Source organism: Zootoca vivipara, chromosome 6 (assembly GCF_965207765.1).
Source record: "Zootoca vivipara chromosome 6, rZooViv2.hap1.1, whole genome shotgun sequence".
Taxonomy (NCBI): Eukaryota; Metazoa; Chordata; class Lepidosauria; order Squamata; family Lacertidae; genus Zootoca; species Zootoca vivipara.
The window spans coordinates 32,012,620-32,026,488 of record NC_142589.1 but is presented as its reverse complement, the minus strand read 5'-3'; the positions used below and the strand labels follow the sequence as shown (position 1 = coordinate 32,026,488).

The 13,869-nt window shown below is 46.2% G+C and overlaps 1 protein-coding gene across 1 annotated transcript; it reads right to left on the bottom strand.

The window, feature by feature from the left end:
- Positions 1–1,120: 1,120 nt before the first annotated feature.
- On the bottom strand, positions 1,121–6,832 carry HSBP1 (heat shock factor binding protein 1). Its single transcript, XM_035120574.3, has 4 exons — positions 6,749–6,832; positions 5,283–5,349; positions 3,266–3,382; positions 1,121–1,494 (listed from the first exon to the last, which is right to left on the bottom strand). The coding sequence occupies exons 1-4, from the start codon at positions 6,791–6,793 to the stop codon at positions 1,484–1,486; spliced, it is 240 nt and encodes a 79-aa protein (XP_034976465.1). The 5' UTR covers positions 6,794–6,832; the 3' UTR covers positions 1,121–1,483.
- Between the last annotated feature and the right edge of the window lie 7,037 nt (positions 6,833–13,869).

Genomic DNA, 13,869 nt, shown 5'->3' with positions numbered 1-13,869 from the left:
AAGTGTCCCAGGAAGTGGATTCTTAGGCTGCAATTCTAATACACTTGTTTAGTAGCAAGCCCCACTAAACAGCGGGATTTTCTTCTGAGTAAATATGTATAGGATTACACTGTTTAAGAGTTATAGTCTTCCAGCTGTTGTTGGGAACTCCAGCCAGCATGACCAATGGTCAGGGACAATGCAAGTATGTGGTGAGGCCAGAGCTTCCCAATCTCTAGCATAAGCAAATGTTATATTTGCATTTACGTTTACCCTGGTGCAAATGACATTTGCTTTGTAGAATGCTGGATTGGGGTTGCGGCTATCTTGTGCTAGAGCACCTACCTGCAGCAATAGGCCCCGTCTCCTTTGCTGCACTCTGCTGGGATATAAAATCAATCAACAGCAAGATCCTTGACTAGATTAAGTGTGACTGGTGAAATTCCCTTGGAGGGCACAAGACACATGGAAAAGAGGGGGTAGTGATTGAAGGTGCATGAAAGGATAGAATCCTGAAGCAGGCGGGGCTATTTTTCAGTCACCAAGCCAGGAACAAGGTAGGCCCATTAAGCACAGGATCTTCACTGATTCACATTGGATTTGGGATGGTCTTCACATCCTGCACCCTAATTAAGGAAGAAGGGAGCCCAAGATGAGCTGCTGGGATGTCCCAGTAATACTTCCCTTTTATTTTATGAGGAAGGCAGAACCACCCACCCCCAAGTTAATAACAGGTCTAAACAGGTAATCTCCATACCTGGGAATAAACTAGAGGGATATCTCCCAACTGCAGAAGCCCATTTCCAGGGCAGCAATGCCTGCAGCTTACTGAAATATGACCTTAATATATCATTTGCCCCAAACCACAAGCTGGTATCATGAAGAACACTGACTGATAATAAGAAAACTAAAAAGAAGAGTTATGGTTCATGCAGCCCAATTCCCCCAGAGCAGATTGCTTGTTGTATTAAATCCATTACTAACAGGGCAACATACTGGCACAATGACAGATTTTAGAACACGGTGTTTTCATTCTTGTACTCCACTCCACAAAAGTGCCTCACATGACAAATTTGTTGTGCAAGCTGATGGAAAGGACCACAGTCTTTAGCCACATCATTGAAAATAATTACAAAAAGGCCACAAGTAAAAATGTTTTCTTTTTCTTTTTAAAAGTGCAACCTCACAAAAGCCCACTCACAATGTTAGTATTTTCAATTCAGCTCTTATCAAATTCTGCAATGCCATCAAATTCTGCTTAAATTACTGAAGTTTATAGAACGTGTTACATTGAAAAACTGTGTGAAACCCACAAATACACAAGAAACCAGAATAGAAATTGTTCCAAATCTAGCTATACAAGGTACATTAAGAATGCAAGTTCTACAGCAGTAGAAAAATGCGTTTACATATTAGCAGTTGAAAGAAAAGGAAACAAAACAAAAAGGCTGTCTTCAAATCCCTGTAGGCTTGTAAAACGCTTCCTTCCAGCACCCATCGTAGATTATTGGCAAGCTGTTGAGGGGATTAAAAAGTAAGACACATTTATTAACAAGAATGCTACCAGAGAAAACTATCAATGTTCATAAGCAGTGTTAACAATGTCTGCATCTAAAAATACTTTTAACTGAAAAAATAATGTAACAAGTAGAGTCCAAGATTAGGAACGAGGATCAAAAACACCACTCAGCTATGAAGTTGCCAGTCCTTGACCTTGTCCCAGTCACTTCCTCCCAACCCATCCTATCTCTTAGGGCTGTAATGAAAACAAAAAATAGGCAGAGAACTACATATGCGACCTTGGGGTTATTGGAGGAAAGAACACAAGGAGAGCCTGGCTGCTGACGCAGGCCCAAATCCCATGAGCTCCCACATTCTGTTCTCCCAGTGGCCAACCAGATGCCCCAATGGGAAACCCACAAGCAGCACCTGAGAGCAAGACAACTCTCCCTGGCTGCAATTCCCAGCAACTGGCATATAAAAAGCAGGATAAACACTATAAAAAAGCAAGCAAGCAAATGTTCTGACCATGCAGCCCTTAATGTGGGAGGCAGGCAGGCAGTGTTAAATCTGAAAGGAAGTGTGGTTACGTGCTAGCAGTAAACACATTTTCTGAATGTGGATTATTCTTGTGTAGCCAAAACAGAGCCATCCAAAATAATCCAGAGGCAGGGGGGAATTCTCAAGAAAACCTTGGGGGAGGGAAGAAATATGGAAGGAAGGAGAGGCTCCCAAAACAGCCCAGAAAGGACTAAGTATGCTCAGTAGTCATGGAATGCCAGCTGATTTTGTGGATGGTGAGGGGAGAAAATCAGGGAGAGAAATGTAATGGAATATCCTGGAGGTGGCCATGGGTGGCTGGCACACTGCAACAGTTTGTGGTAGGTTACGCTTGTTTAAGAACCTTATTAACTAACTTGTTGGACCACTAAGACAGGCCCAACACTGGCCAGTGTGATTTCTCTGTAGCTTGCAAGCAGGGCATGAGGTGACAGCTGTATTCTGCCAGCTGGTATTCAAAGAAATATAGCTCTATGGGCTGTATAGCGCACAAGTGACTACTGTTACTATCAGCTGTTGCTATCCACAAGACTCTTCTCCACGCAGCCACAGCTACACCTGGTGGCAAGAAGTGTTATCCATTTATTTCTTCTATTTACAACCTACTGCCAATAATACTCCAGGAAGTATTATTCTATTAAACTTAAGATACTCTGGAAAACTGGGGCATGGCACCCGTCCAGATGTTTAGCAAGCCAAGGCCTATTTAGCTTTAGTACTGTATGCATCTGGTCTGTGAATCAGCTCCTGTTCAGAGGGGTAAAATATTCCAACCTTTGAAAACAGACATTCCAAGCCTAGCACTTTGATACTTTCAGACCCAATTCAAATACAGGACTACTTTTAGTCCTTTCTGGTAAAGAGGTGGTGAATTAGTAGCTCACCAGATGCTGTTGGGTGCCAACTCAACCCCAGCATCATGGCCAATCATCAGGGACAATGAGAGTTGGGAGTCCAGCAACATCTGGAGGTTCATGGGTTCCCTATCCATTTTAGCAGGTATTTCCCCTCTCTCTTACAAGAAGAAGAAAACAAAGCAATATAAGATTGTGGTGTTGGTGCAACCCATCTTGTCCCCTTCATCTGGGTTCCCAATCCACCAGCTGAAAGCCACTCTGCTTAGCCTGCCTGCTTCCACAGTCCCAAAAGATAGTCTCAGCTCTCAACATGCAGCCCTGCTTAACTTGTTCTGCAGACACTGAACTCATTTGAACATGATTCTCACTTGATGTTTTGGTAGCAGGCGCCTTGTTCTCGCCTTCCAGCTCCTCCACTCCAGCTTGCGTCATGAGATCTGCGATGTTCTTCTCCAGGTCGTCGATACGGCAGCTCATGTCATCAAGTGAATCCGAGTTAAAGAAAACAGACTGGAGAAATGCAAAAGTGGAGAGACACCACCTGACCCTCAGAAAGCATAGTCCCTGGTGTTTTTATAACTAAGTAAATTGAGCCTCAATATAAAAATCAATAATGAAGGTTTCAATGTTATGTGTAACTGGCACTGGTACAGTGGCCACATATAACACATCCCACACTTGGAAGAAATTGGTATTTTAGCGTGGCAGCACCTATGCTTTGGAAGTCTTGCTTATTGAGATCAGGCAGACGCCTTCACAGTACTCTTTTCGGTCCCTGCAAAAAATGTCTTTGTTTAGATGTGCCTACCCAGATATTTAAAATGTGGTGCGTTTTTAGTCTATTGCTTGTTTTTTTTTAAAAAAACCATGTTTTTAATTGTTTTTACTAATAATTTTATTGTTTTATTCTCTTGTAAACTGCTTTGAGGGTTGTTGTTTTACAATCAAGCAGTATATAAAAGTAAGAACTGCTCAGCACCTGCTGAAGCGCTAACAGCTTTAGAATACAGCCCACAAGCAGGACATGAGGCGTCTTCTAGTTGCTCCCAGATGACTGGTACTCATCAAGTTGTTATGACTAGTAGCTATATGCCAAGAATTCATCATTCACTTCCTGCAATCCTGCCAGAAAAGACAATCCTGGGCTAGGGGGAGAAATAATATATTATCTGGTATATGGCAGCCCTCTACCTTCCCTTCCTTTGTCTTCAAAACTTAGGCTCCATCACATAGTGGTTTAACCATCACTCACTCTTCCCAGGGAACTCTGGAAAATGTAGCTCTGTGAGGAGAGATGGTGTAGTGCAAGAGGAATTCTGGAAAAAAGTTTAACTTTGGGTCCCTGTTCTGTTCAGCTTGGGGAGAGAAGCCAAGGTTGGTATTTTGGGAAGGTGCCTGGCTTTCGTGTCTGGCGCTCCTTTAAGATAAGCTTTTCTCCTCTTCCCTTAATTGCCTTGGGAAGGTAGGGAGTGACCTAAACTCCTCGGATGGTTGCTAATCAGCTGTTGCCCAGCTGCAGTGAATAGTTGACAATTGATTTATAGTTTTGGTCTTTAATCATTGGGTCTTTACTGATTAAAGTATCCCTTCAATTGGTTTAAAATCACACTACCTTGTGGGGTTAAGAGGGATATATACTCAGCGTCTAGAGGTGCAAGGGGCCCTCCTTTGGCCACCTTTGTCGATGTAAATGCCTGCCATTGAGAAGATTGCTGGAAGTCTGCCAGAGTGTTCGTCATGCCCTTGTTGGAGTGCAGGGACCTGATGGAGAGACTTTGTACTTTAATCTTAAGATTGAACTTTTATGCGTAAGTACATTAGAAAGTAATGCCAATTTAGGTTTTGTTTTATTTGTATGCTTATAAGAAATGTGCACCCTGTTTATAAGTATTTTAGTTACAATAAATACTGAAAAGTAATTCTTGGTTGGTCTTACTTGCCTTTGAATGAGTGAAGCTGAATCCAGAGCCAGACCATTCGACCGCTACTAGGTATTTTGTGAGCTAAACCGTGCAACCCATATAAGGGGCAGAAGGAGTCTCCCTAAACCTTCTAAGTAATAGCACAACTGGGAGTGGTGACAGCCTACTGTAACTGTATTGCTAAGCTCTAAACCAGCCCCTGGCTTTATTTAAGTTCCCGCTGGGGTAGAAGGGGCGGCTAAGGAGTTCTACAGATGGAGTCTCCGAATACTTCTCAGCACTTTTAACAAACTACAGTTCCCAGGATTATTTGGGAGAAGCCATGACTGTTGAAAGTGGTATGATACTGCTTTAAATATACAGCCTTTGGAGGGGCCAAGTCATTTGGGGGATTTATAGAATTCATCCATTTTGTACATCACACAAAGAGCTCCATTTAAAAGATGGAAAACCCAAAGGATATTCCGGCCAATAATCTGGTCAGACATGGTTTGAAACTTGTCCTGCATTTGCTGCAGCAGTGTCTGCACCTGATGAGGGAGAAAAAATAGTTTTGTTTTAAACAGGAAATATCTGGGTCCACAGGATTTTAATTTCTTAGCCCCCACGTGCAGTATTTAACCCAAGGGAGGCCCAATACTAAGCTCTACATGTGAAATGTTTCCATCACAATGTCTGAAAGTGAACACTGGGTTCGGACAAAGGTCCCAAGCATACTTGAGCTACGTATTAAAGTTTTGAAGCGTTAGTTATGTGAAAATATCTCTTCTCATGGAAACTGCCAGGCTGGTAAATAGCAAATTATTATTTGGGGGGTGCTGGCTTGTCAATCCAACAAACATAAAATTGCAAAGAGCGTCACCACTGATAAAATATTATATATGGATGTTTCAATTTATCTTGCTAGGGTGGGATCCCAATGATTAATGATACAAAATGCATCCTGAATAATGCTTCTATAATGCTCTGGGCCCAATTCAACGTTTTGTAGCCTGAGGTGGCCGAGCCTACTCCACATACAAAAGCTGACTGGACTACTGGACTGCAGCTGAATCCATCACTGGTGACAAGACAGCAATGCTAACACTGGTATGAGGGCAGAGCACCAACTTAGCAAGCCAAGGGGTAGGGCATGCAGCATACACCCAGCCTTGCCCTCAAAAATCCTACACTGTAAAGGCTTCCTGCCCCTCAGCATCTGCCCCTACCAACTGCACTGTAGGAAGTACCCTAATGGATTGTTGTATTCTAAATATTGGTATTAGTGAATCTTTGTTACTTCCAAACTGCCTGAGAAGGATCTGCTTTCTGAAAGGCAGGATGTAAATAAATTTGTTGTGTACATGGTGTATACAGTATAAAAGAAAGGGGGGGCGGGCAGAATGTGTGTATGTCTTAGGGCATTTCACAACAACTAAAACAGAATATTAAGATATATACATTATATAATATCCATCACATATACATTTCTCTCTGGAGTAGTCATGAAAATAAACTACACAGCGCAGCCCCCACCCCAAATATCCATAGTAACCCCATCCCACCCCATTGCTACCCCAATCTCTATAACAGGCATCCCCAAACTGCGGCCTTCCAGATGTTTTGGAGTACAACTCCCATGATCCTTAGCTAACAGTGGTCAGAGAAGATGGGAATTGTAGTCCAAAACATCTGGAGGGCCGAATTTTGGGGATGTCTGCTCTATAACAAGCAGAGCCCCCCTCGGTTTCCATGGCAATCAGACCCACCCTGAACACCCCTGCCCTCGTCTCCATGGCAACCCCCCACTGCTAGGTAGGCCCCGCTTCTCTCTTCTCCATGACAACCCTCGGCCCCACTTGAGTGGCCCCAGTCGGTCTCCATAGCAACCGAGATCCTTGCCCGCCCGCTCCCGGCATTCCCCTTTCTCTGCCTTTCTTGCCGCCTCACCACGGCGGTGAGGTCTTGCACGGTCTTGGGGTCCGTCTCGGCCATGTCGGTCCTCTCCGGTTCCAGCCTCTTTTCCCTCTCCAGGCAACGACTCCAGAAGGCGCTTCCGGCCTCGCCTACGAGATTTCTCCGCCCTCTTTCGCTGCTCCGAATCCGGCTTCCCTGCCCCAGGCCTCGCGAGACAAAACGGACAGGACGAGGTCGAGAGATTACAATGCATTGTGGGAGACGTAGTTCACCCCGTTGGATGCCCTGACAGGTTTGTTTGCGTGTCTTTTGTTAATATAAATTATTTTCTTGTATGTGGTTGTGCTTAATTATTATTTTAGAATTGGGTTTTGGAACCCGTTCTGGCCAAGAAGAAGGATTAAAAACCACAACAACCTTTCATAAGCAGGAAGGGGGGGAGAGAGGCAGAGCCTTATGGGAACTGGAGTGTTTTTAAACATCCAACGGAGTGGCATCATAAGGGGAGAATAGCATTGTGGGGAATGTAGTCTCTCTGATTCCTAGAGGAAGGAACGTTTAGGGCACTCACAGTCTCAACATAGGAAACACTTGAAAGGTCGCGCCGCTCTAAACCTTTCATTTCGTTGTTGACCTATCTTTATCTTTTGCATTAGGAATCTAGAAAGTCTTTAGAGTTGAGATCAGAAACGATCAGAGGGACTCCAGCCATGTGTGACTCTACACTTTTCGCTATCTCTGTGGGACCAAGAGCTACCATAGGATATGAGCACTGTGGGAAATGGAGTCATGGGTGTACTGAAGGTATTATCAGGTGCAGGCAGGTGTTAACTCAGAAGTGATATTTATATTCATAGATGCAGATTTTAAAATAAGTTCTACAATTGCTAGAGAAATAAAATATGTTTTAAATAGAAATGCAATCATTTAACTTTAAACTAGACTTGGACCAGAAAGCCCTTGAAATAGTGGACACCACCACACAGAGAAATGTCTGTAAAGCAGGGTTGCCAAATTAGAAACATCCCAGCTGCAAATAAAACATTTTGAATGTGTTGTAAAGTGCAATATACAATTGTGACACTAGTTGGCGACTGTGAGCTATAGCAAATCTGATGCATTTTTCAAAACGATTTTTTTAAAAAAGCATTTTCACAATGTTTTAACGTGTGTAGATTCCACCCCAGACTGAGATTTCAGGACCCAAACCTGAGACTTAAGGGTACCCCCTCATGAAGTCATGGGGTGGTATCTGGAGATAGAGGTTAATTGAGAGATGGGGACAGAGGATAGGAGACCCCCCACCCCACCCCCACCCTTGGAGTACCTGTGCTATAATTTGCAGCCAGCTCCTGTAACTTTCCACCCATAACTCAAATGCTGGGTATAAGTTTCCAGTCGGTTGAGATTGTTTTTCCTTTATCGTTTCCACCATCATTTTATTTTCGCCTTCTCTATTAGATCATATGTCACAGATGCAGAACCTGTGACCCTCCAGATGTTGTTGGACTGCAACTCCCATCAGCTCCGGCAAGCATGGCCAAAGGTCAGAGAATGATGAGAGTGGTAGTGCAACAGCATTTGGAAGGCCATGGGATCCCTGTCCTTGGTATATGACATTGTTACAGGAAATTGCCTTGATGCCATCCTGGCGCTGATTAGAATAGGTGCTCCCTCTTCATCCTTACACAGATGGCACCAGCTGGCAGAAGTATGTGCACCATCTAAAAGCAAGCAAGTACTGTCCTAGACGGATATGCAGAGCAATCAATTTATTTGATTGAAATTATAGAGATAGGAGGTACACCTGAGATCATCTAATCCAATCCCATGCTGATAACGTTAATCAGCTGCTATGACATCCCTCAATGGTAGCCATCCAGCCTCTGTTTAAACATCTCTGACAATGAATCTGTTTTAGATTTATTTTCCTTGGGGAATCTTCTCACGCTTGGTTAGTCAAAGAAGCATTGTCAGTCCATTCTTATTTGACTGCAGCACATGAAAGTTTGGAAATGTAATCCTGCTGCTTATTTTGATGCTTTGAGCATAGTCTTTCATGCTGTGCAGGTAATCTGGAATCAAAAGGGGAAGCCATCTGTACAAACAGTAGATTCTGCGGTGAAAGATTATCTGAGTAAGGTTATGCAGAGGTTGGGCACTCAAAACAATATATGTGATTAATGTGCAGTAGGGACTTTCCTTCAGTGTTATCTTTTATTATTTCTAATGCAAAGAGGCCAGTTGATTAAAGAGTTTCTGTTTTTAATAGAACTGCTACCTGCGTAAAAAAAAAAGTTGTGTTGCAATTGCTTTGGAAGGCAATCTGCTGAATCCATTGATTCCTTTGAACTCATCTGCTGATATCATGTAGTCAATTGCCAACTAAGGCTACCACACATTTGTTGGAGGCTGTACATGTTTTTCCATAGCTCATCGAAGCAGCCTCTTTCATTGGGTTGCTTACTAAGCCCCTTTGTCTCTCCTACTTTATATCCTTTTAGTTAAAACTTAATTGCCACTTGCCTTGTATTGATCTTTCTTAATACAGTTTGCTGCTTTGGGGATGCTGTTGTGCTCAACAAACCTATTCTGCACATTAACCTATAATCTATTGTCTTCACTTAATTGCACCCCTGCAATAACAGGCTGGAGAAACAACTGTTAGCATTCACTGCAGAGATGCGAGTAGTCTAGATTTACACCCACTATAATCAATGCATACCATCCAATATTTCTCCAATGAAAGTAGGGACGTCCCATTCCATAATGATAATTTTACTACAGTATTTATACCCCACACATCTTACTGGGTTGCCCCAGCCACTCTGGGCAGCTTCCAACATATATAAAAACATAATAAAACATTAAACATTAAAAAACTTCCCTATACAGGTTACAGGTAGGTAGCCGTGTTGGTCTGGATCGAAGTAAAATAAAAAAAAATCCTTCAGTAGCACCTTAAAAACCAACTAAGTTTTTATTTTGGTATGAGCTTTCGTGTGCATGCACACTTCTTCAGATACCTGAAGTGTGTATCTTCAGATACCAGAAGTGTGTATCTGAAGAAGTGTGCATGCACACGAAAGCTCATACCAAAATAAAAACTTAGTTGGTCTTTAAGGTGCTACTGAAGGAATTTTTTTTATTTCCCTATACAGGATTGCCTTCAGATGGCTTGGGGCTCAAATAATTCCATACCTTCCAACATTTCTCCAATGAAAATAGAGACATCCTAAGGAAAAGTGGGACATTCCAGGATCAAATAAGAAATTGTGACGGCTTTCCTAAATCAGGGACGCCCCTGGAAAATAGGAACACTTGGAGGGACTGTCAATGGAGTTATATTTCTTGCATGTGGAGGAGCAAATAGTAATCAGAACTCAATTTGGCTACTATCTATTCCAGAAGCATCACCACCTTTGTCATCTTTCTTATAATGTGCCTTATCTGCTTAAGTGTGCACAGGACACAATTCAATGTGGCCTACAAATCCAGAATCCGATAAGGCTAACTCATTCTGTGTGTGTGGACCCTTTTGTAGCCAAAACAGCACACTCTTTGCACAAAAGAAAGGTATCAGTGGGTGTGAGGGACAGGGGATATCGCGAAGTCCCTCCCCTCCTGAGTTCAAGCCCGTCCCCGAGCAAAGGGGAAAGCAGGGAGAGTTCCGATTCCAGTGGGGAAGCAGGAAGTCGTGTCCGAGGCTCAGGCAAGGTAGAGGAGCCAGGGTCCCAGGTGGGACAGGAAGGGGCAAGTAAGGGGGGAAGACCCATCCCCCCAACTCCAGAATTACGCAGGAAGAGGAGGGGCAAGAGGATGGGTCTGCCAAAGCTTTTGTGTTGGAGAAAGACGCGCCAAAAGCCATTAGGAGGTTCTGAAACCGACTGACAACATCGCTCCGTGTAAATAGCAATGACTTGAGCACTGTAAATACGCAGCACCAATAAAAGAATAAAATGCAGAGCTGCGTAGCGTCGTTACTCTGAAGTAGTCCACTCCGGCCACTGTGACAGCAACCTCCTAATCATTTTTGGGCTACTTTGGAGTTGCCGGGATGAGCGTGTCAGAGGCGGAGAAGTGGCGGCAGATCGCTGAGCAAGCCCAGCTAGAACTGCAACAGCTGTCGCTGCAGGCGCAGGGAGAATTGAAGGCAGCTAAAGAGGAGACTAAGAAGGTCCAGGACGACCGGCTACAACTTGCGGAACAGGTGAGAGAGCTCCAGGAAAAAGAGCAGCATTTAAGGGCGGTGGCGGTAGACCTCCAAAACAAGCTGGATGCAGAGAAAAACAAGGCGGGAGGGGCACCCCAAGTCCAAGTGCTGCCAGGAAGGAGAGCCGGGACCCTAGTAAGCAAGTTCAATGGAGACCCGAAGGAGTTTCAGGGCTTTGAGACTGAGATTGTGTATGCTCTTGAGCTGCACCACGATGAGTTCCCTGATGATGAGCACAGAGTAGCGTTTATTGTGGAGCACCTTACAGGGGCGGCCAGGGAGTGGCTAAGACCGTTAATTGCAACAAGGAATCCTTGCATGAAGAATGTCAAACTATTTCTAGAAGGTTTGAAAACGATGTATTCGTCCGATAGTCATATGGACCAGACTAAGGAGGAACTTCATAATTTACGCCAAGGAAATATGACAGTTCGCGCGTATTGGGCGAAATTCACCATGCTGGTGCACAGATTGGGGTGGGATCTGGAGTCTGCCCCAATGCAAGCGGCGTTTTACTTGGGGTTGCATGAGGAGGTGAAGGATGAGCTCTCGAGAGGTCCAAAGCCCAGTAATATGGATCAACTGAGCAAAGCGGCTCTGGCGGTGGGGGTGAGGCAGGAATCCAGATGGAGCGACAAGCAAGCAACGCGCGCAAAGCGGGCTTGGTTCCCACGGTCGCAGGAGAAGCCACTCCCTCAACAACCCTTTCAAGCCACGCCTGGGGCCAGTCAGGACCAGGAACCCATGCAGATTGATAGCGCGCGCGCGCGGGCTTTTCAAACCCCAGCGGCGCCAAGACGCAAGGAGGGAAGGGGTGGGAATTGCTTTCTCTGCAACTCCCCCCAGCATCTCGTCAGAGACTGCCCACATCGCAGGGAGTGGCAAGGAAAGGCGGGAACGGTTGTGCCCTCCCCCACTGACGCAGCACCACAGCAGGGAAACGGGAAAGCCTGGCTGCAGGAGACAAGGGGCGGCAGCCAGGCACAGTCAGCAGACAACAGCCCCAGCCCACCCACCCGCACAGAGAGGAGCAGAGCCAGCCCACCCCTCCCAGAGCAGGAGTGGTTCTAGAAGTGACGCTCACGCTCCCAAATGGCTATCCATTGACGGTCCTCGCCCTAATTGACAGTGGTGCCTCAGCCAACTTCTTCTCGAGAAACTTTGCAGAAGAGCACCAGATCCAGCTTCTGCAGCTGGATTTTCCTCTGCACGTGGCAACCATTGACGGCAGAGAGCTGCTGGGAGGGGCCATCACTCATCAAACCCCCCCCATGAGAATGACGGTTGGAAGGCACTCAGAGACACTGGCATTCAACGTCACCACCATCTCAGACCCCCCAATCGTTTTGGGCATGAGCTGGCTGGCGCGCCACGACCCCTCCATAAGTTGGCATCAGAGATGCATCACTTTTGGATCGGACTTTTGCCTGGAACATTGCATGCAGCACCAACCAGGGGAGGGGCCTCCGATAGCCACGGTGGCCACCATGCACGTCAAAGGGGGTGAGGCGATACCCAAACCATACTGGGACCTGCAGGAGGTCTTCAGTGAAGCGGAGTCCGACCACCTGCCCCCACACAGGCCTTTTGACTGCCAGATCAACCTGGTGCCTGGGGCAACTATACCCCCAGCCAAGCTGTACGCCATGTCAGACCAGGAACTGGAGGATCTGCGCGCTTTTATCGACAAGAACCTCAAGCGGGGGTTCATCAGAGAAAGCAAGGCAGCAGGGGGCAGCCCGGTCTTCTGGGTGGACAAGAAAGACACGCAACAGCGCCGTCTGGTGGTGGATTTTAGACGGCTGAATTCGGTGACAGAGCCAGTGGCTTTCCCCATGCCCAGAGTGGATGATCTCCTGACAGCGGCACGCAGAGGCAAGATTTTCACCAAGCTAGACCTGAGGGGGGCGTACAACTTGATCAGGATCCGGGAAGGCGATGAGTGGAAAACCACGATGTTCACGCCTCTGGGCTCTTTTGAATATCTGGTGATGCCCTTCGGGTTGCAAGGGGGCTCAGCATGCTTCCAGGCCTTCATGCACCACGTCCTGGGGTCCCTACTCTTCAGGAAATGCTTGGTCTTTCTGGATGACATCCTTATTTACTCCAACGACCCAGTGCAGCACGTGAAGGACGTCAGGGAGGTGTTACAGCGCCTGAAGGAGAACCACCTGTATGTGAAGCTGGAGAAGTGCAAGTTTCACACCAAGGAGGTGGACTTCCTGGGCTACAAGCTGTCAGACAAGGGGCTGGCAATGGACAAGGACAAGGTGCAGACCGTCCTGGACTGGCACAGCCCCAGGACGCGCAAAGATGCCCAACGCCTACTAGGCTTTGCCAACTTCTACAGGAAGTTCATCAAGAACTTCTCTCGAGTTACGGCTCCCATCACTGACTGCCTGAGAGGCAAGCAGAAGTTCAGGTGGACACCAGAGGCGCAAGCAGCGTTCGAAAGCCTCAAGAGGGTGTTCGCCTCAGACCAGAACCTGTTCCACGTGGTTCAGGACGCGCCCCTACGCATTGAAACAGATGCTTCTGATAAGGCTGTGGGCGCCATTTTGTTGCAACTGGACGCCAACAGAGAGTGGAGACCCTGTGCCTTCTTCTCCAGGAAGTTGACCCAGCCCGAGCGAAACTACACAGTTTTTGATCGGGAACTTCTTGCGATCCACGCGGCGTTCCAGCACTGGAGACACTTCCTGGTGGGCGCCAAGCACCCCATCCAGGTGTGCACAGACCACAAGAACCTGGAGTTCTGGAGAACTGCCAGGGTGCTCAACCAGCGGCAGATACGGTGGGCGGAGTTCTTCTCGAACTTCAACTTCTCCATACACTACATCCCAGGAGAGCAGAATGTCAGGGCGGATGCCCTCTCCCGCAAGCCAGAGTACATGGAGGAGGAGGCGCCACCAGCCCCAAGGCACATTTTCCCCCCGTCGGC

Excerpts from the sequence above, each read along its gene's own strand:
- HSBP1 (XM_035120574.3), bottom strand. The coding sequence starts at position 6,793 with ATGGCCGAGACGGACCCCAAGACCGTGCAAGACCTCACCGCCGTG. Across the intron at positions 5,350-6,748 it reads TGCAAGACCTCACCGCCGTG|GTGCAGACACTGCTGCAGCA; the intron begins GTGAGGCGGCAA and ends CTCCCTCATCAG. Across the intron at positions 3,383-5,282 it reads TGACCAGATTATTGGCCGGA|TTGATGACATGAGCTGCCGT; the intron begins ATATCCTTTGGG and ends ACTCGGATTCAC.